Consider the following 24,451-nt stretch of genomic DNA (forward strand, 5'->3'; position numbering starts at 1 on the left):
TTGATATAACTAGAGATGAGCGAGTACTGTTCGGATCAGCCGATCCGAACAGCATGCTCGCATAGAAATGAATGGACGTAGCTGGCACGCGGGGGGTTAAGCGGCCGGCCGCCGTCAAAGCGGAAGTACCAGGTGCTTCCATTCATTTCTATGGAGCGTGCTGTTCGGATCGGCTGATCCAAACAGTACTCGCTCATCTCTAGATATAACAAGACAGAAAGAAGATCAGCGGTGTCATTTTGCAGTCTACAATAGATGTCTATGGAAAGCATACGGGGGAGTAAACAGGAACTATATAAGGTCCAGTTCACATCTGCCTTTGCAAATCCGTTTGAAATCAGTATTTCAAATCTTCAAAAACTGATTTCAAACTGTCCGAATTAAAACCCATTGATTTGACTGGGTTTTAAAAGTAATCCACATGTATCAGTTTCCACCATTTCCATCTGGTTTCAGCTTTTCTGTGCGGAGGGAAAAGTAGAACTTGCAGGACTTTGTCTCCATACTCCATGTTTTTTTTGTTTTTTTTAACATTGAGGTCTATGGAAGACAGATTACAAACTGAGGGCGGATTCACACCTACACCCGGTCTCCGCGCTTTGTGGGTTTCCGGCTTCTGCCGACAGGAGACAAACCCAGCAATCAGTGTCTGCCCGTGAGCGTCTTCTGGTCTCCGCAGCGAAACTGTTTTTTTTTTTTAACCGGACACAAAGTTCTGCATATCCAACTTTGTGTCTGGTTAAAAAAATAACAACAAAAAAAAAACAACGGTTTCACCACGGAGACCAGAAGACGCTAACGGGCGGATACTTTGCAAACCCATTCAAATGAATGGGTTTGAAAACTGACTGCCGGTTTCCATCTCCTGTCCAGTTTCTAGGGCAGAAGACGGAAACCCACAAAGCGGACACCGGGCGCAGGTGTGAATCCCCCCTAACCCGTCTAAAAAAAACCAAAACAAACTGATTCAGGCATCCGCTGTGTAACCGTTTGGAATTCTTTCTGTACCAAACCATTTTTCTCTTATAACTATTTGCAAGCGGACGAATACCAGACACAGATGTGAACCCAGCCTCAGACAGATGACAAAAATACAGGCAGAGACTGCTGCAGATAACAGTAAGTTTTGTATCTCATCCAAGTGCTTCACATCTGTACTCCACCATAATAACTTAAATAATGCTGCTCATTGATGCTTCTGTGTGTTAGATGAGCAGTTACGTGTGTACTTTCTGATTGCAGCGCGTAAACAACATAATAGTAACTGAAAGACAACTAAAAACTGGAAATAGAACCTGTGGAGGGGAAAACTACTATAATGAAGAATAGAAACTTACTTTATTCACCCATATGACTGTATAGTTCAATTAGGTTATTTTATCAACTGAAGCTTTATTTGTACCCATTGCTGATATTATGTGACTTAAGTTTGCACTACATTTTTTAATAAGCAGAATACAAGCCCTATAATAGCTAGGAATATTGTTATTCTTCATGTGCACACACTGTACTGTTGACTTATGCAAAGTCTGTTGAAAGGTTAGGCACGATTTAAGATGAACAAAGCTGCACATGGCGACACAAAGTAAAACAAGAAAATTAAAAAAATAACTTAGCTCATCTAATATGGTTGTTGCACTCGAAAGTCATAAAGGTTATTTACATATATAAACATACAATATTTTTTGTAAAGCTTGCACTGAATGTGAAGCGAATATAAAATTTCTGACTTCAAACAAGTACTGCAGCTGAAATACGGCATCTAGTCTCATTTAAGAGCTAAGAAAACAATTATGGTTTATCCTTTGGTTCTAGTTGTGGCAGATGTGTCCTTCCTTACCTTTCCTCTTGCATCGAAACACATGGAGATGTGTGGCATGAGATGGACCACATCAAAGTAAAACTTTTGCAGACCAATGTTGGGGATTAATTAATATTAGGATATCATTAGGATATCTTTAGGCTAAAGCTCAAAAAAAATTGCTGCGGGAAAGTGGTTCAATTATACCTATAAGGAAACTGACATTTTTAGAAATTGCAGTGTGGCCGCTGCAAAGACGGTAAAACGCCGGTTATGTTCATGGGATACCGCTTTCAGTTAAGAGGAAAGATAAAGGACACAACTTTATGATTTTTTTTGTTTAAATACATACAAGTTTGGCAGTGAAAGGATTAAAAGCTTCATAGGGGTGACTGTGATTAGAGATTCTACTAATGTAATTCTTCTCACGTTTATTGGAAGACAACTTTGTCCCAACTTGACCAATCACTTCTGACTACATCACAGCGTTCTTAGACGTGCTCCAATGACAAGGGGAAGCGTAACACCCTGCTGTCAACTGATATATACATTTACTGGAATGAATAACAAAAATGTCACAAAAAAGAAGAATGTTTTTTCCATTCTAAAGAAACGTGTGAAAAGGCCTCTTTCTTGGCACTTATACACTTTGGATTTTGTGCAGTGGAAAATTTGCAGCCGCAAGCAAACCACCGAACAATGAGGTTTGTAACTCATCTGGGTTTATTACAGAATGCACCAAGGGGTGAAAATCTGTTTAGAGATACCTGAAATCTGCATTTTAGGTCAATGTATGTGTGAATTTCACTGAAGGGTTTTCACTGCATGTGGATCAGATTTGTTACGATATCTCCTGCTTTATTGCTACCATAAAAGTTACAGATTTTCCTACCTGGAATTGCAGTTGGAAAATAGCAGCGTATGCCAGGTGTGGACAAAACCCTTATGCCAGGGCCCCATGGGTCGGAAACGTCTCGATTTTCCTGCGGCGGAAGCGCAGCGGGAAAGATCACTGCATTTTACAGTATCTGCAAAGTGGATGGGATTTATGCGAATCCTATGCCCACTTTGCGTTTCAAACTGGCACGGTTTTGGAAATCACAGCATGTCAATCATATCTACGGAAACGCCGGCGGCATTGCCATAGATATAATGATAATAGAAAGTCCGTGGAGGAAAACTCTGTGAACTTTCTGTTCAAAGCAATGCAGGAACAACTGCAGTGTGTTCCTGCCGCGGTTTTTCCTGCAGTGCTTTAGCGCTGCGTGTCGTCCCATGAGGCCTTAGCCTCAAAGAGGAAAAAAACATATATATAAAAAAAAAAAAAAAACGAAATAAAAACAGACAAAAGACCCAATGTTTTAATAGTGGAGCTGCAGCAGAGAAGTTGACATACAGACAGCTAAAATGAATTCCTTGTACACCGATACTTGTAATAATATTCATATGTCTCAGTAATGGGTCTGATTATACAATGTTCACTATTATACACAGAAAAAAATCCTTTGCGTAAAACATGAAAGGAAACTAACAAAGTGCTGAAGAAACATTACAAGGCAAATTTTGAGAGCAAAGAATTTGCTTGTCAGGAAATGAAAGCATTTAACTCCATCCACATGGGAGTGGTCACAATTTACATGTCAACAATAAAAAAAAAAAAAAAAAAAAAAATCATGCCGATTACCTGCCATCCCTTTAAAAAAAAAACCCAAGAAATAAAACCACAAATAAAAGTGTTAAAGAAACGTAACATTTTCGTGCTTTTCTTCCTCCCAAATGAAGCGGCAGCTGTGCGTCACAAATAAAGTGAGGGCTGGTGGAGCAAAGTGACAGGAAGGCCATTCTCACAAATATCCATGACAAGGGTCGCACAATTCATTGCCTTTTTTTGGCAAGAATTGCTAGGATCTTTGTCAATGAATAGGTTAGTGATGTCACTAGAACACAAGAATACTGTCCAGAAGTGGAAGTGATGAATTCAGACACAGCAAAATGACAGCACAGACGTTGACTATTTTCTCTCATAACGCGATTTTTGTGTTACGAAAACTTGTCTTGTCCCTGCAATGGAAAAAAGTCAATATGGTAGGGGTAAATATTAGCAAAGTAGTAAATGCAAAGCTGGTAACTCGTGGGTTTTAAATCTCAGGGAAACTCAACTCTCTCATTGGCTCTATCAGTTGTCAATGGACATCAAACACAGCCACAATCTTCTCTTTTTCCCCAAAACAATGACACAGTCACACAAAAATGTCATCTTGCCAAAGATGATCGACAAAAAAAAAAAAGAAAAGTGACTTTTGGGAAGAATTAAAATTAGGCCGTACCGCTGCATGCAGGGGAGTGGGAGAATACACTCAGCGGCCGCTGTTGCTCACCAGGCCGTGAAATTCTTCCCAGGCCCTGAGCAACCAAAGATAAGAAAAAAGTAGAAAAAAAAAAATAAAAATCTGATTTTGTAGAGTATTGATGGGATAACCATATAAGCCAAGCATGCACTTTATATAAAGGTAATATGGAACGAGTTTAAAGCTTCAGCTCTGTCCATATTACCACTTCTTTCTCTCTGCAGTCAATACCATAGTTCACACATCTTCCCTGCTTAGCCCATGACTAGGAGGCATCTTCCATAACTGCTTCTAGACTCCTTGGTGAAGCCTCACCGATCGGTTCTCTCACAGGCCCCTACTTGTATTATTTCCGGTTGGCCATACACTTTACCATACTTGAATGGCCAACAGCTAATCCCTTCCAACTCCCCACCCTATACATGTACATGCCAGGCCAAACATGTATGTGTTCTGAATGGTAAAAAGGGGAAAAAGACGTTAGATACGCCTTGCAGCAGATTATTTCTTTGAGAACAAAAAGAACGGGCAACAAAGTCAACACTTATCCATCCTCACATCCCCTGCTAGAGAAAATATAGGCGGTCCCATTCACATTTGATATCAGGCAGGTAGGCCCAACATTCATCTTATGTGTCTGGTCATCTTAAGAAAATAAAAAACACAAAAAAACATTCACTGGTAAGCATATTCTTATCATGACTACACTGTACATACAGGGACAGCAGAAAAGGTGCTATCTAGTAAGAACACATTGCAAGTTATAATACACTTTGGGATTGTAAGATGCACAATTTAGCAATTTAAAAAGTCCTACTTCCTATAGTTTGCATTAAGATGGCCCCTGCTTCCGTAATGCTAAAATCAAATAGATTGAATGGAGCAGGAGGGAGGAAGGAGATGATAATGGACGGATCACTGGCTCCAGAACCATTGCCTGACCTCAGTCATCAGCAGAAGCGCACTACTGAGCAGATCTGTGTCTCTATACAATACTGTATAACAGAGTGATACAATAGTCCCATTATTGTTATATGTCCATTCTCCATTCATCTGCTCTATTCACAGGAAGTCTGTAGGCTTTACAACTGCAGATAGTAACAGTATATTCTAATAATTCTAAAATATTAACCAGATTCCCTGAATTAGGACACCAAGAAAGGCAGCACTACTCTCCAGCAGCCAGGAGCGGTAACTCTTCTACTTTCTTGAACCACCATGGAAGTTTCTACTTAAAAAAATTTCCCCCTTTTTTCTGCTGTCTAAATAGTCCAAAATATGGTACCTAGATCTCAGCTTCATGAATCCTTGTGAGTGTGACAGGAGTGCATAGCGTGGTGGAAACTTTCTTCAAACATGGATTTTCTTTCATTTTGAGTGATTTTAGACTTTATATTTCTACACCAGGAAAAACAAAATTACACAAGGAGCACAGCTTACTTTTATCCCACGTTTACATCTGTATTTTATCAAATCTTCTCTCTGCTAGGATCCAATAGCATTGCTGGCATAGAAAAATTTGGAATGGAACCAGTTATGGACTATAATATGGGTGGTGTGGAAGACTGCATGGAGACCAACGCTCTCATTACAACAGGCCCAAGAACACCCAAAGTACCCATATTATAATCAAGACTGGAAAGGGACAGAAGAAACAAGACATAATCCTTGTATTCTCCTGCTACCCATTTCCTCTAAAATGGTAAGGTCCCCACTAATACGGTAAGGTCATGCACTCTGCAGGGCTCTCTACACTATAGTGATGAACAAGAGGACAAGTCTCTGGCTCTCTCACCAGTCCGGGAACTGTGATGCCAGAAACCTGAAGAACATTAACATAAAAGACAGAGTGGGGGCATCAGGAGCATACTAAGACCCCAGTCTTAACAGACATAATGGAATTTTTTGTACTCACCATTAAATCCATTTCTCGTTGTATTAACTGGGGGACACAGCACCATGGGGTATAGACCTGGCCACTAGGAGGCTGACACTAGGAGAATGAAAAGCTGTCAGCTCTGCCTCTGGGTTATATACCTCCCAGAAACACAGTGCTAGTCAGTTTGTACCCCAGAAGTAGGAGAAAGGCACCAAAGAGAAAAAAAGAGCATGGAACCAAGAAACACCAAACATGTCTTATACCCGAAAATGCAGCAAAACAGCTCTGGCAGGAACAACAGGAAAAAAGCAAGGGTGTGATCTGTGCCCCCCAGTGAATACAACGAGAAAAGGATTTTACAGCGAGTACAAAAAAAATCCCATTTTCTCGCTTATTTCAATGGGGGAAACAGCACCTTGGGTTGTCCTAAAGCAGGTCCCAGAGGGTGGGAATTACACAGCCATGCGAGCAATTCAGAGCGCAACTGTGCAGAACCGCATGGCCCAACCTGCATTGGTGGAGGACAGAACAGACCTGGGAAAACAGAGAAAAGTGAGAATGAAGCCCAGGAGGAAACCTACAGACTTGGACAGCAGAAAACTGATGCAGAACATCCCAAGAGGCTCCAATAGCTCTCAGAGAGAGACGACACACGGAAGGGCAGGGCCCAACCCCTAAGCCATAGGCCTTCAGACTGCAGACCGGAGACCTAGGAAGATGCAAGCCCAGGAAGCAGGCAGGTTCAGCGGACGGCGAACAAAGTTACTGAATGAAGGAAAAAGTCAGGACAAGCGAAATAAACCCAAATGGCCAGGTAACATCCAGGCAGGGAAGAGAACATGGATGCTCAAGTACCAGGCAGAAAGATGGCAAGCTATGCCCTGAGAACAACAAGGGAGGAAACCCCTGAAAGCCGAAGGATGGAGGTGGAGAAAGGACAATGTTCTCCCAGCGGACAACAAGAAGAAAATACTGCCAGCAGGACAGCCAGCATGGAGGCCCTGCAGATGGAGATAATGGTTACAAGAAAAGTGACCTTCCAAGACAAAAGGGAAAAACCTAAAAGGTTGGAAGGGTGCAAAAGTACCCTGAGGAGAGAAAAGATCCCACAGATCCACGGGAGGACTGTGAGGAGAGGGGGAGGCAGCACACCACTCACGATAGCTTTTCATTCTCCTACTGGCCAGGCCTATACCACATGGTGCAGTGTCCCCCAGTGTAAGCGAGAAGGAGGAGAGCCAGACTCAACTTTACATGTATATACTGTACCCACACACACTGAAGCTGTGTAGATAGTGTGTGCATATACAGTGCACTACCTTGTGTATTATATATGTGCATGTTTAATATATCTTAAAGTAGTAACACACACACATATAAATATATATTTATTTTTTACGTGTGTGTATATACATGCATATATTTGTATACTCTCAACCACAGAGTATATATATTATACACAGGTACCATGCAATATACACACTTACTGTGTGAATCATATATATTGAAATATACACATGTAGCAAACGTAAACATGACACCCAATGAATTAACTGCACTGCATTTAATGCATCAAGTGTCACATTAACAAATGCTACAACCTTACTGTCTGTGTGTGCTATACAGACATATACACTGCACCTGTGTGTACAATATAAAGATTAACACAAATTTATTCCCTTGTCCTAATTTTAAAAACTATTTATTTATGCGGCATTGCAATGAGTAAAATTAGCATATTTGTCATAATAATTTGGGAGTTTTTAACATCATATACAGTACAATGTGCTTCTAAACTAAAATCACCACAAATAGTATAATCCTCACTACTTAAAAAAAAAACAAAAACATTTTACTCAGTTAAGGGCTATGATATTTTGGGTCATTTTTTTTATTTTTTACCAGACTTACTTTAGAACTTTAACTTTCAGATAAAAGACTAAGGATGTACATGCTATTTTATACGTACTTGATACTGTCTGTGTGTGTTTTATATTCCATCACTGTATTTGGAGGCAGATTCAGAACTCTCCGTAAAGTATCCCGAATCCGAGCTGTGGTAGCTTGGTCACTTGCTGTTTTATTCCAAATAGAGATGATGTCTTCCTAAAATTAATGTGTTAAATCATCATTATAACAAAACCTAAATAACCAGATTTGTCACATAACTGACAGTGCAGTCCTCACTATCTTTAGATATTGTGATTTAATGAGGCCCTTTCACCAGCTCCAGTTCTCTGCATCCTTTAGTAAGTGCCACTCCCCTGGTTCTGACACAGTTGGAATTTCTGTAGCTCCCATCGTTCCCGAGCACTTAGTTTTGGTGACTGATATGCTGATAAGACTCTGTACTGTCATCAAATGTCTTGAGGCAGAGCAGAGAAGCTCTCTGACACTATATAATCTATAGGTGAACATTGTCAGAGCTCAGAATCACACCCCCCGCCGACCCTTAAACCACCTACCTGACAGTACAAAGACTAATCATCATATCAGGCACCAGAACTAACTGGACTGATTGCTCAGGAACTCAACTTTCATTGCTCTCTTCATGGCTAATGAAAAAATACCAACTGCAACAGAATCAGTGGAGCAGTGTCTATTAAAGGATGCAAAGAGCGGGTGTTGGTAGATCAGCAACCACAAAACTATTAAAATACACAATGTACCTGGTAGATGAATTAACCATAGTTATGTTTGTGCTTTGTAATCTGATGCAAATGGTCTATGTCCATTACTCCAGTTCAGTCCAGCTCCTGACATCATAATTGAACATTGTCAGCACTTTAAATATGGCGTCCGCTGAGCAGCATTTTGGGTTCTATAACCACTGGATCTCCACTGTTCTGCCCCCATGTCAGCCAGGAGCCTTGTGTAGGCTACTTATTCAGTCATTGCCTGTAGCTATCCTCAATAGTTACATAGCCATTTTGAAATACATTGCAATAAAGTTGTGTTGCTGTCTGTGGAACAAGCAAACTAATAATAGCAGGTTTAAGCTTTCTAGGGAAACTGAAAAAATAAATAAATACAACTATAAAAATAAACCTGAACTACAAATTTTTAAAGTTAGTTGAGCATCTAAGTGGGGAGGGAGAATCAAATCTGACTAAAAAGCAATGAAAGCATCTGATATTTCCTAATATAGTATAAATAAAAAGTACACATCCCCATATAAAGAAATCTAAAAAAGTTAGAAGTGTCAGAATATGGTAATCAGTACTATCGTATCAATCTAAAACTCTAAATTTCCTGGGTCCACCGCTATGCAGTGTACGGGACTGCTGCGCCACTCCTATTACTCGAATGGAATGCTGCGGCATACGCTCCCTGTCCACTAGAAGCATGTGGCAGACAAATGTTATGGGAATAGTTGATCTGTGCAGGGTCAAGACAGGTCATCAGTATGAAAAAAAAAACTACGGTACTTAGGCACGGACAACTCCTTTAAATAGTACCACAAAAAAGTACAATCTGTCCTACAAAAAATAAGTTCTTATGCAGCACTGTGAACGAAAAAATTAAAAAGTTGGAAGATGGGAATTAAAAAATGAATTTCAAATAAACTATTTTTTTATAATTTATAAATGACGTTCTCTGACATTATCATGAATACAATATCAGTGAATCTAATCCATATTCTCTCAAGGACAAATAGCAGTTACAGAAGATGCAGGATCTCAAATTGCCCTTACACATGATCTAATATTAACATTTGTGTTGCATGCAATATGTTGTTCCACTTATAAACATCCAATACCACTCAAGGCTCAGGAGTACAACAGATGGCCAAGAAAGAAGAGGGTGCACCAAATGAACTATTCGCACTTCATTGTTAAGAGGGATAGCAATGAATTGGTCATTGGGGCAAATCGGTGACGTGATGCTGGCTTCCTGGGGAGGTGTGGAGTTACTTTATATCTTTAACCTACAGTATATTTGCTGGTGTCCTTGTGGACATGGTTGATACCAGTTTTCCTCTTCTTGAATCTGCGGACATCATCAGATATAGGAGGCCTCTACTCAGTTACTTATTTTATTATCGGTACGCAAGAGTTTATACAGGTGTTTTATTGTATTGTATTATTAAATAAAAGTTATGAGTTCTTTTCCTATTCTGTGATAGTTACTAACATATAATATATGATTATTTTGCAACATATATATATATATATATATATATATATATATATATATATATATATATATATATATATATATATATATATACACACACACACACACACACACAGTACAGACCAAAAGTTTGGACACACCTTCTCATTCAAAGAGTTTTCTCTATTTTCATGACTATGAAAATTGTAGATTCACACTGAAGGCATCAAAACTATGAAATAACACATGTGGAATTATATACTTAACAAAAAGTGTGAAACAACTGAAAATATGTCTTATATTCTAGGTTCTTCAAAGTAGCCACCTTTTGCTTTGACTACTGCTTTGCACACTCTTGGTATTATCTTGATGAGCTTCAAGAGGTAGTCACTGGAAATGGTTTTAACTTCACAGGTGTGCCCTGTCAGGTTTAATACGTGGCATTTCTTGCCTTATAAAATGGGATTGGGACCATCAGTTGTGTTGTGCAGAAGTCAGGTGGATACACAGCTGATAGTCCTACTGAATAGACTGTTAGAATTTGTATTATGGCAAGAAAAAACAGCTAAGTAAAGAAAAACGAGTGGCCATCATTACTTTAAGAAATGAAGGTCAGTCAGTCCGAAAAATTGGGAAAACTTTGAAAGTGTCCCCAAGTGCAGTTGCAAAAACCATCAAGCGCTACAAAGAAACTGGCTCACATGAGGAGCGCCCCAGGAAAGGAAGACCAAGAGTCACCTCTACTACGGAGGATAAGTTCATCCAAGTCACCAGCCTCAGAAATCGCAGGTTAACAGCAGCTCAGATTAGAGACCAGGTCAATGCCACACAGAGTTGTAGCAGCAGACACATCTCTACAACAACTGTTAAGAGGAGACTTTGTGCAGCAGGCCTTCATGGTAAAATAGCTGCTAAGGACAGGCAACAAGCAGAAGAGACTTGTTTGGGCTAAAGAACACAAGGAATAGACATTAGACCAGTGGAAATCTGTGCTTTGGTCTGATGAGTCCAAATTTAAGATCTTTGGTTCCAAAGATCGCAGAAAAGGTGAACGGATGGTCTCTACATGCCTGGTTCCCACCATGAAGCATGGAGGAGGAGGTGTGATGGTGTGGGGGTGCTGTGCTGGTGACACTGTTGAGGATTTATTCAAAATTGAAGGCATACTGAACCAGCATGGCTACCACAGCATCTTGCAGCGGCATGCTATTCCATCCAGTTTGCGTTTAGTTGGACCATCATTTATTTTTCAATAGGACAATGACCCCAAACCCACCTCCTGGATGTGTAAGGGCTACTTGACCAAGAAGGAGAGTGATGGGGTGTTACGCCAGAGGACCTGGCCTCCACAGTAACCAGACCTGAACCCAATCGAGATGGTTTAGGGTGAGCTGGACCGCAGAGTGAAGGCAAAAGGGCCAACAAGTGCTAAGCATCTCTGGTAACTCCTTCAAGACTGTTGGAAGACCATTTCTGGTGACAACCTCTTGAAGTTCATCAAGAGAATGCCAAGAGTGTGCAAAGCAGTAATCAAAGCAAAAGGTGGCTACTTTGAAGAACCTAGAATATAACACATATTCTCAGTTGTTTCACAATTTTTTGTTAAGTATATAATTCCACATGTGTTATTTCATAGTTTTGATGCCTTCAGTGTGAATCTACAATTTTCATAGTCATGCAAATACAGAAAACTCTTTGAATGAGAAGGTGTGTCCAAACTTTTGGTCTGTACCATATATATATATATATATATATATATATATATATATATATATACACACACACACATACCGTAACTGCAAGTTCTCACCTGGAAACGAACAGAGACAACAGCCCCACAGATCTCCTCCCCAACCATGAATTGTTCCCCTAACATCGCAAGAATGAGATTCTCCCAGCAGCGAGAAGCTAGTCCTTTGCGCAGTCGGATTATCCACTTTCCTCCATTCTTATTTGCATCATCCTAGATAGGAGGAAACAAAAGACATACTTGGTGTATGATGTGGGCAAGGTATAAGACACCAGAGCCATTAGCAGCCTGAACATCTCAAAGCATATCTCCTGATATAAAGAATTTCCATACATCAATAATACAGGTGAAAATAAGAAACTTTGTAATAACTCTTATTAAAGAAATGAGTTTACTTCTCCATTTTTAAGGCAGTTTCTTTCTACATATTAGTCTATGAAGAGGAGGGGATTAAAAAAAGACACTCATATAATTGCTGCTCTTACACTGTGCTGTTCCTAGTTTTATGTACGGAACAAGCTGATAAACACAAAATCTTATCTTACTAATATTATAAATGTGAAAGTTTGTGTGCTTGGATGTTTGTTACGCAATCGCATAACGGCTGAATGGATTTGGATGAAATTTGCAACAAATAGTTTGCAACCTGGATTAACACATAGGATACTTTCTGACCTTTCTGTTATGAATTTATGTTAATATAATATATTAAACTGCTCTTGCCTGCAGGACAATTCAGCTAATTGCAGTTTGCTGGTAAAGCTGCTCTGTTATCTCTATGTAAACACACAGATAACACAGAGTCCATTCTATACAAGCATCAGCATATTATCTGATCTGCATAAGTGTTCAGCCACAGGGAGGAGAAAAATACAGGAATTGAGAAGAAGACACTGTAGGCAGAGTTCTGAGACACTAAGATGGGAAAACAGCTTTAATCCAAATTGGCAGTTTCCCAATTTTAAACATGCTGGGAAAACGAAAATCTAATTTGTCCCAAAATTCTCAAAAAATGAGAGCTATAAAGGTAGCCAGAAGTCAACAGACTTCTCCTCAAGTGAAGCTAAGGAGGATTGAGCAAGATAGGCATCAAACAGCTCTTAGAGCAGCCGAAACACCACAGCAGGTGGAACATCGATGCCAACATGCTCGGTAAATGGCGTCCCAGCAAGCTGCTGAGATGCCGAAACAATCACAGGTACGGCACGAGGAACAAATTCAGCAGTAGGCCAGCTTGAGAGATGCTGAAACGCCAGAGCAGGCAGCTCATCGATGCCAACAACACACAGATGAAGCCACGGGCAGATGCTAGTGAGGCAATAAATCAATTAACCAGCCAGCAGGAGAATTCAGCTCAGCACCTCCCTGCTCCATAGAGTTGTATGAGTCAAGCTAGATACAGAGACATGTAAACAAAGCAGTCAGACTAAAGATAAGGAGCAGAACAGCTTAATAAGTGGCAAAGGAAATAATGTTTTAAGGCAATTTTTTTTTTTTAGAAAAAGTCTGTTAGTGTTATTAATGGGCTAAAAGTACACCTATACTTTAGTACACCTGTGTTTCTAGGTGTCTGTGGGAGTTCCTGGTATCTTCTGCATAAGTTTACATGATGTTAGCTTCCTACTCATGTAACTTCCTATGTACCTTCCACATTACCTCCCTGTCACTGATTTCCCTCCTCTCTCTCTCTCAGGGGACGCTTCAAGAGAATAGAAGAGGAGGAGCCAAGGGGTTGGGGGGGGGGGGGTGTAAAGAGTACTGGTGAAGTTCTGTTTCGGTGACCACCCCAGGTATGTAGGTAATTATTAGAGATGAGCGAGTACTATTCGAAACGGGAGTTTCGAATAGCTCGCACCCATAGGAATGAATAAATGCAGCCGCTTCCATTCTTTCCTATGGGTGTGTGCAATTCAAAACGGCCGTTTCAAATAGTACTCGCTCATCTCTAGTAAATATACATTTTTTTTTTAATAGAAGTAAATTACAAGTTAGGCGGGTGGAGGGGGTTTAGTTTAGGGGTTAATTCGTAGTTTATCCCAGACAACCCCTTTAAGAGTTATTACAAAATTTCTTATATTTATATGCACTATTCATTTAGTATTTCTTTTGTTTAACGCCAAAGTAACTCACCTCCCACATTGGTTTGATCCCTTCCTTAAATAGATGAAAGTCACTGTGTCCAGTCAGGTCACCGGGACGTACCATGTGGCTGTAGAACCTCCAGAACTGTTCCACCTAGTTAACAAAATAGAGGCATCAAATAGAGAATTAAATGATTTGTCTATGCCTAGAAATAAAGTTTACAGACATGTCAAAAAAGATACGTCATAAAATTATGATCAAATGGTGCTAGATATCTGGAAGTCTCAACAAACCTAAGAACGAGGGTAGATGCATGATTCCTTGCCCTTAAAGTAAATAGAAGATACAGAAACAGACGGGTGCTACAAAAGTCATTGGGTCTATGTAGACTACTTAAAGCAAGTGCAGGTCTTTACATCATGTATTAGGTGCTGCTCCACTGATTCTGGCATAGACTGAATTTTTTTCTAGCCCCCACCCTTCCCAAGCAATCACTGGTGTCTCATATGCTATTTAGGCTCTGTACTGTCTGCTTAGGAGTTTCCAGTGGAGAGTCCGACATAATGTCCACCTGAAAATTGGTGAAGGAACGTCAAGCACGGAGAGCTGCTTTCAGTCTTTTAACTATGGACACCTGACAGTCAATCATCAATGGAGTCTGTCAGACTCCATGTGTTACCTGTTTTAGTGGTCTGTCAATCCATTGTTAGGGTCCCACAATGGACTGAACAACGGAGAGGCAACGATATTGTGAAAGTAGCATAAAAGTTGCTGCTCCACTGATTCTGGCAGAATCAGAATATTTTCTCTAGCCCCCACCGTTCCCAGGCAGTCACTGCTAGTAGTTTTGGTCCCTCATATACTATTTAGGCTCTGTACTATCAGATGGGTGGTGTCAGGCAGGAGCAGGCAAGGGGTGTGATTCTGAGAGCTGATACTGGCTGACTATGATTTAAGCTCTAAATCACACCCCCTTGCATGACATTGCCCTTCTGATATTACAGACCCTAAATAGCACATCTGACACCAAAATTAACTGCACTTGTTTCTGAGGAAAGGTGGAGGCTAAAGAAAAAATTCCAACTGTGGCAGAATCAGTGACGTAGCAGCTATTAACAGATGCTAAGAACTAAAATGGGTGGAGGTAGTGAAATGGTCACTAACTTTTTGTAAAAGTTAGCCCAATTACAGCATGTGATCTTGGACCAAAATGTAATGCAAGGAATCTTTTCAGCTGCATCATAACCTGGATTTGCAACACAGCGTTCCTGGATCTCTTATATTATGGTCACTTAGGCTTTTCTCATATATTTCTTTGCTATATTAGGCTGAGGCCCCAAGTTGCAGAAATGCAGCTTTTTTTGCTGCAGATCTTGCTATTTTTTGAGTCAAAGCTAAGAATGGCTAAAAATGGAATGGGAAATAGGAAGTTCTTATACTCTACCTTCTGCTCAATCCACTCCTGGCTTTACATCATGGAGTTTGGACCCAGCCAAACCACATTATGTCATACGCAGAGTTCATTATTATGCCCTGAAGGGGGAAATCATGCAGAAAGCTAGGGTGCTCAAGATCATCGAATTCGGTGGGGCCTGGCTCTCTCACTTCCCAGATTTTTCCCGCTATACCCTGCACCAAACAACCACAGAGATCTCTGCTGCTCATTCTCCATTCAACACCAATGGGGGTTCCCAAGACAAGATGTTGACATTTGCCTCCCCTGAGAACCTGCCTTCATTTCTATAAGAGCTGGATTTGCTGTCCTTGCTGGGAGCTTGTTTTGAACAACCCTAAGGTTGCTGACCTTCGCCTTATCTCCAGTGCCACTGACAGTGATCGCCTTCAAGGCTCACCATGCCCTCAATGCTCTCGCCGCAAACAGCGACCTGTTCAAGACAGAGACCCCCTCCCAGCTAAAAGATCACATTCCAAGTAACCCCCAGTTATTGCACTGTATGGCTCTTTATGTTATGCTCTATGTCTTTGACTTCTTAGAGTACTGCTGTTTTTTTCCATGCTTATGAAGCAAATTAGCATATGAATAAAAACTGACTTATTCAAAAACCACTGAGGCGATTAACATACAAAAGGTAGGTGTGAAATAGCATTTCTAAAGCCTATGCAAGTATGTACTTAATTAAAAATGACTTTTCCCAATGATAGAGCCCCTTTAAGTCCTTGACTTTCACACATCCAATCGCCCCCTTCCAATGGTGATCATTACTATCTCCTTTTTCAATGTCAAGGGGCCTGAACACACCAGCACCCCTTGAGGTACCAGTGCAGCTGCCCAACAGGGAAGACAAAGGGGGTTGCTCTCTTCTTCTCTAAAAATCTCCCTGTCAAGATAGTAGATCCCCATGCCCGTTACCTGTTCATAATAATTCATTGTACCACTTACACGATAGATAACATATACTCCCCCAACTCTGGTCAAGTCCCCTTCTTACCCTCCACACTCACCACTATGCAATCCTTCACTCGCGGTCATCTCCTCCTTTCTGGTGATCGTGCTATTAATCCCTTGCTATATTCCTCCAATGGCCGAACCCAAAACCCTACACTCCATGCTGCTGTGCGATGCCTGGTGCATTCTTCATCCTGACATGAAGGACTTCTCTTTTTACTCACATGTCCACAACTCCTACAAAAGACCGGACTACATTTTTATGCCTCACCCCCTTCTTCTGCATATGGCCATTCCCTATTTAAAGAGGACCTTTCACCATTTTGGGGACATGCGGTTTAATACACAGCTAGAAAGCAGACAGTGCGCTGAATTCAGCACACTATCAGCTTTCCCTTTCTGTGCCCCCGGTGAAAAGCTATCGGTGCCAGTACCGTAGCTCTTCACTGTCAGAAGGGCGTTTCTTACAGTCAGTAAGGAAAGCCTTTCCTTACAGCAACGTCTATAGCGCTCTACTGTGAGAGGGGGCGTTGCTTACCGTCCAGTGATGACGCTGAGCGGTGAGGAATGCCCCCCAGTACTCGTCTATGGACGAGTACTGTGAGAGGGAGGGGGCGTTCCTCACCGCTCTCACAGTACAGCGCAATAGACGCTTTCTGACTGGATAGTTTACATTTTGGGGGAAGGTGCCGCCAATACAGACCCCTGTAATAGAGAGGCGGATGCCGGGGAGGGTTAGACGCTGGCACAGGTGCCGGGGCCTGCGACATCGCTACGCTCCTGCAGGAGCTGCTATTCTGGGGGGGACGGAGGAGCGGAATAGCAGCATCGCTCCTGCCGCTGCTGGCTTCCTGCAGGAGCGTAGCGATGTCGCAGGCCCCGGCACCTGTGCCGGCGTCTAACCCTCCCAGGCATCCGCTTCTCTATTACAGTGGATGCCGGGCGGCCACATTCGGACTATAAGACACGCCCTTCTTTTCCCCCCAAATTTTGGGGAAAAAAAGTGCGTCTTAGTCTGAAAAATACAGTACCTTGTACATAAATTGAACCAAAAAATTGCACGTATTTGTATATTTTTAATATACCGGTACTTTAAATATTGTGGTATTACATTTCATTATTTATCAAAATTCTTAGCCAAGCTTGAGGTAGCGTAACCCATAATACGAGGAAGGTTGACCCAAATGCACAATTCGCTGACTTTATTAAAAGGATTGGACATGATTGACATAGCTGCCTTGTTTCAGAAACAGCCCCACACTTCCTTAAGGGTCGTGTCTGATATTTCAAGAGGTTGTCTAAGATAATTTTCGGATTTTCGAGTGGGGAAGTCCTCGTGGCTGTGATGTTCAGGGTCCCTTTCCTTAGGCCGTTGATTGGGCTCAGTGATCACATGCAATGACTACTGCAGGAAGAAAGCTCCTGAGCAGCAGTACCAGGCCATGCTGGGAGACACTGGAGCATCAGGGGCAAGTATGTTTTGTTTTTTTAAGTTTTTTGGGGTTTATTTTTAGATTTTTCTCAACCCCTGGGCAACCCTTTTAAGCTCAGCTCAGCTACTACCACAGACAACCTTCACTTAGGGGGGGGGGGGAACAGCCATTTTTTCTAATCTTCCAAAAGTTTATTGAACCATAATGAGAAATATTTTCTAAAAAGTAAATAAAACTTAACCTAGGTAGTAACATTTAGCAGGCACTCACAGAGGCAAAGGTACCAATCTGCTTGATGTTCTGTTCATAGCTCTGAGAGCTTGTTGGTCTTCCTGGAGTTCTGCGGGAATACCAAAACGTATAGTTGTACTGTAGTGGGTGCTCTGCAGGTCCTGGCACAACCGTCTGTGAATACAGGAGACATAATACATATAATACTGAGAATTGTCCGTCTACAAAATTATACTTACATCATTTTCTGTTATCCATAACTGGATCTGTACAAACAATGTTTTGTTCTATCATTAGAATCTGTTTTTTAACTAAGTACATATAGGAATAGCCTTAAGAAAAGTTATTCTTCTCTTACCACTATAATTCTGATCTGCACCACAGTTTCTGAGAAATTTCTTCTTTCTTCCATATGTAAATGAGTATTCAGACAGCACAGGGGGTGTTCCCCTGTACTGTCTGAAAACTCTCCAGCGACACCACCGTCTTCTTCTCCGAGCCACCTCTTCTCTCTCTCCCATCACGTCTTCATCCAAAAGCACCGACTGCACATGTCTGTTGACCACTTTCATGTGGTCGAACGGGAGAGGCCACAGGAAAATGGTTGACGGACATGCGCAGTCGGCGCTTTTGGATGAAGATGTGATGGGAGAGAGAGAAGAGGCAGTCTGGAGAAGAAGATGGAGGCATCTCCCCACAGTTTTCAGACAGTACAGGAGGCGCCCCCAATGCTGTTTCTGCGTAGGGGAATGCCCCAAGTGCTGTCTGAAAACTCATTTACGTATGGAAGAAAAAAGATATTTCTCAGGAACGGTGGCGCGGATCAGAATAATAAAGGTTAGAGAAGAATAGCCTTTCGTAAAACTATTCCTACGTGTGCTTAGTTAAAAAATGGATTCTAATGATAGAATCCCTTTCATTAGTTGTTAAGCAAAAAAAATATTGGCAACTGCTCCCCCAATAACTCAACAACTGTATTGTTTCACAAGAACACAAGGAAATGGAACAATTACCACTTTCTTGGGAAACAACAGCAATCCAACTGATAATTAAAGGGGTTTTCCTGTCATAGAAAGTGATGTCATATCGCTAGAATATGAAGTCACTGTTGCCGGCCTCCCACCACTGTCCCAAAAGGAAGTATGTTTAATCATTATTTTTTCCCCTTCAGTAGTTGACAACAATCACCTAGTGCACTGTGTCAAGACAAGGAAGAGCAGAATATGTCCTACCTTCTTCCTGCACGAACTCTGATTCTTGTCCTTGTCGCTTTTTTCCTTCTCACTGTCTTTCTGTGTGCCGTTCTCCTCATTTTGATCATGATCTCCACTGTCATCATCCTTCAGACTACACACAAAACAGCATAGTCACAGGTTAGTATTAATACAGAAGGCATACTTTATACAGGTTAACCCCTTTCCGCTGGTGCCATTTTTCTACTTTTTTGGACTCCCCTTCTCCCAACCCCTTAACTTTTTTCCCATTTATTCTTCTGTACTGGGAAGCTGGAAAAATATTCAAAATGGAGTAGAATTGGAGAAAAAGTGCATTTGAGCGACTTTCTTCTGGGCTTCATTTTTACAGCGTTCAATCCGCAGGGCATATTTTTTTTTAACAGGGCTAGGTGTTCTTTTTGTTAGACCAGTCTGGGGAATGTCTAGTGCTTTGATCAATTTTTATTAATATTTAAATCAAAGGTGAAGGCGATTTGGCACTTTTGGTTTTTTTTTCCCTGCTACTGCATTCACTGTACAGGAAATATATTTTTAGAAGACTGGACATTTTCAGGCACAGGGATACCTATTGTGTATTTAGTTTTATACTTATTCTAGGGAAAGGGGGGCGATTTAAACTTTGATCGCGGGCATTAGTTCCGCCTCTCCGCTATAGATTACCCTGCAACAAAAGCGGCAGCAACCGCCGTACTATTATGGCAGATGTCGGGAAGGGGTTAAAGAGGACCTTTTACCACCTCCAACAAGTCCAGTTCTTTCCATCATTTAAAGAGGACCTTTCATGTCCTCAATGTGCAATTGAAAGCCAACAGTGCACCGGAAAATCCAATAGTGGCCCCTATTCTAAGTCTTTATCTAACTAGGGATATTTTCTTAATTTTGGTCCCCTGATGAACTTCAAAAACTAAAAGAGGGAACACATTGGGCCGTGACGTAATCATGGACGTATTTTGTACATAATAGTAGTGTGAATTGCAGGCTTTGTAGCACATCTACATGCATGCTATAGTTTTGAAGGCAGGTGACACTGCACAATTCTTGGATTATCCTCTATGTACTGTGGCTAGGGTACATGTAGGGACGAGTTGATTCTTCCTCCGGATATTTTGCTCCACCCTGGCTGTACTTGTACTCGGATATTTACAGTCTCTGCCTGGATCGTGGCTGCCTGTGGTTACATCTCCCAAGTCAAGCTCCGCCACTGGCCAGCTGTTTTGCATATCCATAAAACGATGCATTGCTTCACTGGTTTCGGATGCTAATAGAGGCCACCACATGGCATTGTTAGTAGTACTTTGGGAGGGATTTTGTACCTGACAGACTCCCTTTACGGGAAAAGCCAGATGTGCCTCAGCAAACCTACCCAGTTTTCTTTTATATTATTGTACACTGAATTTATTGCTTTTTACTGCAAATTCATTCACAGTAACCAATGTATTAATAATCATGTGCCATCATGATTCATGGAGCTATGCTATAAGCATTTGGGTTATGATCACAACTATTTCCAATGGTGACTATTCCCATTTTAGTACAAAATCTGTGCATGAGTAATGTTGTGATACATAGGCCAGTTACTGGCCAAACACTGGGCTCCTGATCTGCAGAGTCTTCATGAACAATTGTAATCTATGCAGAGACAGTATGCAGCAGCCAGGTGTATAGTCGCCCTGTTACAAGCCTCAATCAGGACACACACTGTAAGACCCCTCATACATCTGCAGAACATAGCACAAATCCTCCGCAGACCGCGGTTACAGCACACTGGCTACTTCCGGTCACACATATGTCCACCCCGGAGCGACCACTTTGTGCCGCCGTCCATAACTATGTCAGTGCACAAGACCCGCACTCACGCATCAAATTTGTTGTTCATCGTCTCCGAGCTCCTCTCCCCGCCACTTCCGCTTCCACAATAACATTCCTCCGCACGCCGGCCGTCGCTTCCTGCAACATACGGAACTCTAAAGCCAAAGCTATTTCTATCCGGACTAATTTACGGTGTGAACAACGACAAGAACTAGCGGCCATGTTGAGTGTGGCAAATATTACACCTCCACCTCATTCTCATTGTAGAAATACTGTATTTTAGTGACCCTCCTCTGGTGACCAAGCAAATAGGCTGCCTTACACTCACAGTACTTTGACTTCAAAGGTTTGCCCCAGAATGACATCAGTGAAAGCTACAATCCATCCCAGAAAAAAATCTCATAAAGTCTAATAAAGCATAGTGGACAAAAAAAAGCCAAAATGTGGGTTTGAAGTAAGTGGTAATAAAATGTGTAAAAATAAAGAGCTGTTATTTCCCAAAAGTAGAAAACTCTATAAAAAGCTATATAAATGTTGTATCACTGTAATACTAATGACTTGCTGACTAAGGTTATCATATCATTTGTGCTATTATACAAGGGCCATTTTAACACATTGGTGGGCCCATTGGAAAGGTTTCATACGTGGGACCATATCACCATGAATTAAATAAACATGACCTGCACAAATTGTTATGCCCTGTCTGTGGCCCCTACATAGTATAATGCCCCTTATGGCACTCAAACAGTAAAGTGCCTTCTTAGTAACTCCATACAATGACCACACCAGGCACTTTTTCAGATTTTCCTATGATGATCTAGAAATGGAACGTAACCTATTCAAACCCCCAGCCCATCATACTTACCTGTCTTCCTTTCCGAATCTTCTGGGCAAAGGACATCACTTCCTTCTGGGCCAATGCAACAGCGCATGCTGACACTTTCAGACAGGTAAGTATGATTGGGTGGGTGGTGAGTTGAATTGGGCTGAGTTCACACTGAGCTTTTTGGTCAGGAATTTGGTCAGGAGTCATCTGTCACCAATTTAATATGCCCCTCCATGTGTACCCAATTTAATGTCCCCCTTCATCTGACACCAGCTTAATGTCCCTCCTTTATCTGACACCAGTTTAATGTCCCCTTTTATCTGCTCCCAGTTTAATTGCCCACTTCGTCTACCTTCAGTTCCCCCCTCTTGTTCACTCATGCTGTCTCTTCTCTCCTCCTTACCTTCCATTAGTCTCCGTTCTCAGCAGCTTCCTTTCTGAATAAGAGCCCCTTCACACAGAGTTTACGCTTCTTGTATTCTGTCCATTTTACACGTGTAAAAATACACGTGTAAAATGTAGTTAGCCATTGAGTTTAATGGCTTTTTCGTATAACGCGCGTCTTTTTGCGCACGCACAGACAGGCGTTATACGAAAATGCCATTGAACTCAATGGCTAACTACATTTTACACGTGTATTTTTACAGGTGTAAAATGGACAGAATACACAGAGCGTATACAGAATACACGGAGCGTAAACTCCGTGTGAAGGGGCCCTAACATTGTCCTGTAGTATCAGAATAGCTCCGCCCACACAAGAGTCTGATCAAATGGTCATGACGTCATCAAAGGTCCTTTAGTCCACTAGGTGTTAGCATATACCATTTAGCCTTTACCCTACCGTGAGATAAGAGCCAGTGGAAAGGGGCAAAGTTTGTTAACAGCACAATACTTCAAGGGCATAGCAGGACAAACCATAAGCTTATCTAGGACAATGGGAACGCAGTGTAAAATCGGGACTGTCCCACCGTATCTGGGACATTTGGGAGCTATGAACATGGCATTGTTATTACCTGTAGCCATGCTGTCTCGGTACAGCTGATCTGCAGGGGCCCTGGCAGTGGGCCCCTAGAAACAACTGCACTAGTGGGCCCTAGACATAACAGTGTGACACTGGCCCACAACATAGGTAACAGTGCTCTATTAGTGTCCCCTCTACAGGTAATAGCCCCTAATAATCTACCCCGCATAGGTAATAGTGTCCTAAATATCCCCCACAGGTAATCCCCTCATAGTGCCCCTCATATAGATATTAGTGCCCCGCACAAGTAAAAGTTCTCACCACCTCACTCCTACAAAGGCAATAGGGTCCTCACATCACATCTACTCCAGTTCTCACCCCCACATAGATAAAAGTGCCCCCACAACACTTCCAGTCCAGTTTCTAGTGAATTTCATTCATATCTTTTCTTCCTGCAAAGAGCAAGCAGTACCATAGAGCAGGAGTCAGCATAGCATTAGAAGAGACGCACAGCTGGCTGGGGCATGAGCCCTCTGCAGGAACAACTCACCACAGCAGAAGGAGTAATGTGGCAGGGGGCCTTCTGTCTTAGGGGCCTGGTTGCAATTGGGCCTCATAGGCTTAAGGGGCCCCTATGCATCTGCACAGTTTGCCTGATGATTAAAGCTGCCCTGCTTAAAGGCTAACATTAATAATTGGATGATCTACTCTTAATAATAATAATAATAATAATAATAATAATAATAATTAGAGATGAGTGAACAGTGAAATATTCGATATTCGATTCAAGTAGCCCCTCAATATTCTACTATTCGAACGAATATCGAATCCCATTATAGTCTATGGGGAAAAAAAGCTTTGTTTCAGGGGAAACAACTATTCGACTCAGGAGGGTCACCAAGTCCACTATGACACCTCAGCAAATATTGACAACACCTCTGGATTGCAACTGGGACAGCAGGGGAAGCATGCCTGAGGGCATCTAACACGCCCAAGTCACAGTTTTACCACACCATCACAGCCTATCAACTAGACACTTTCCACACTCAAAAAAACCTCTATGAAAGTGGAAAAATACCTGGAAACCTTCTTTCCTCCACAATTGTATGGACAGAAACCCAAATTTTAAGCTAAAGAAACATTACCAAGCATTCCCTTTAAATCACGTTGCCCATGACATCCACAGATGGAATAGGCAATGGGAAATCCAACAGTACCCACTCTTAACTGTCATTGTGGATGCGTGTGTGTGTGAGGAGTTCATCACAAGGCTGACAGACCCAACTCCAAATGCTGCAGCACAAGCAACCAACAGTCAGCCTAAGATTGTCTCTTCTTCAAGAAAGACACAAGATTCTTTGGAACCAGAACAGGAAAACCCAGTGATTGCCATTGCAGCAGTGCCTAGGCCATCTTTCAGAGCAGTTCATTCAGAGATTGAATTGGAGAAAAATAAGAATATATACTGTGATCGAGTCTTCATGCACAGTAGTGGGCATGGACAACCTAACGTACAAGATGCTCATGCTGAGCTGGCCTTATTACTGAACAAGATCAACCAGGATAATCAGGG

The 24,451-nt window shown here is 41.7% G+C and overlaps 1 protein-coding gene across 1 annotated transcript; it reads right to left on the minus strand.

The window, feature by feature from the left end:
* Nucleotides 1-3,149: 3,149 nt before the first annotated feature.
* EIF4E2 (eukaryotic translation initiation factor 4E family member 2) lies at nt 3,150-21,224 on the minus strand. Its single transcript, XM_075268496.1, has 7 exons — nt 21,139-21,224; nt 19,280-19,394; nt 18,087-18,221; nt 14,025-14,129; nt 11,955-12,107; nt 7,998-8,134; nt 3,150-3,862 (listed from the first exon to the last, which is right to left on the minus strand). Exons 1-7 carry the CDS (start codon nt 21,156-21,158, stop codon nt 3,823-3,825), a joined length of 705 nt encoding a protein of 234 aa, XP_075124597.1. The 5' UTR covers nt 21,159-21,224; the 3' UTR covers nt 3,150-3,822.
* Nucleotides 21,225-24,451: the final 3,227 nt, after the last annotated feature.

This window comes from Leptodactylus fuscus, chromosome 3, assembly GCF_031893055.1.
Source record: "Leptodactylus fuscus isolate aLepFus1 chromosome 3, aLepFus1.hap2, whole genome shotgun sequence".
NCBI classification, from domain to species: domain Eukaryota; kingdom Metazoa; phylum Chordata; class Amphibia; order Anura; family Leptodactylidae; genus Leptodactylus; species Leptodactylus fuscus.

Excerpts from the sequence above, each read along its gene's own strand:
- EIF4E2 (XM_075268496.1), bottom strand. The coding sequence starts at position 21,158 with ATGAACAACAAATTTGATGC. Across the intron at positions 19,395-21,138 it reads ATGAACAACAAATTTGATGC|TCTGAAGGATGATGACAGTG; the intron begins GTGAGTGCGGGT and ends TTTTGTGTGTAG. Across the intron at positions 14,130-18,086 it reads AGATTGGTACCTTTGCCTCT|GTGGAACAGTTCTGGAGGTT; the intron begins GTGAGTGCCTGC and ends TTTGTTAACTAG.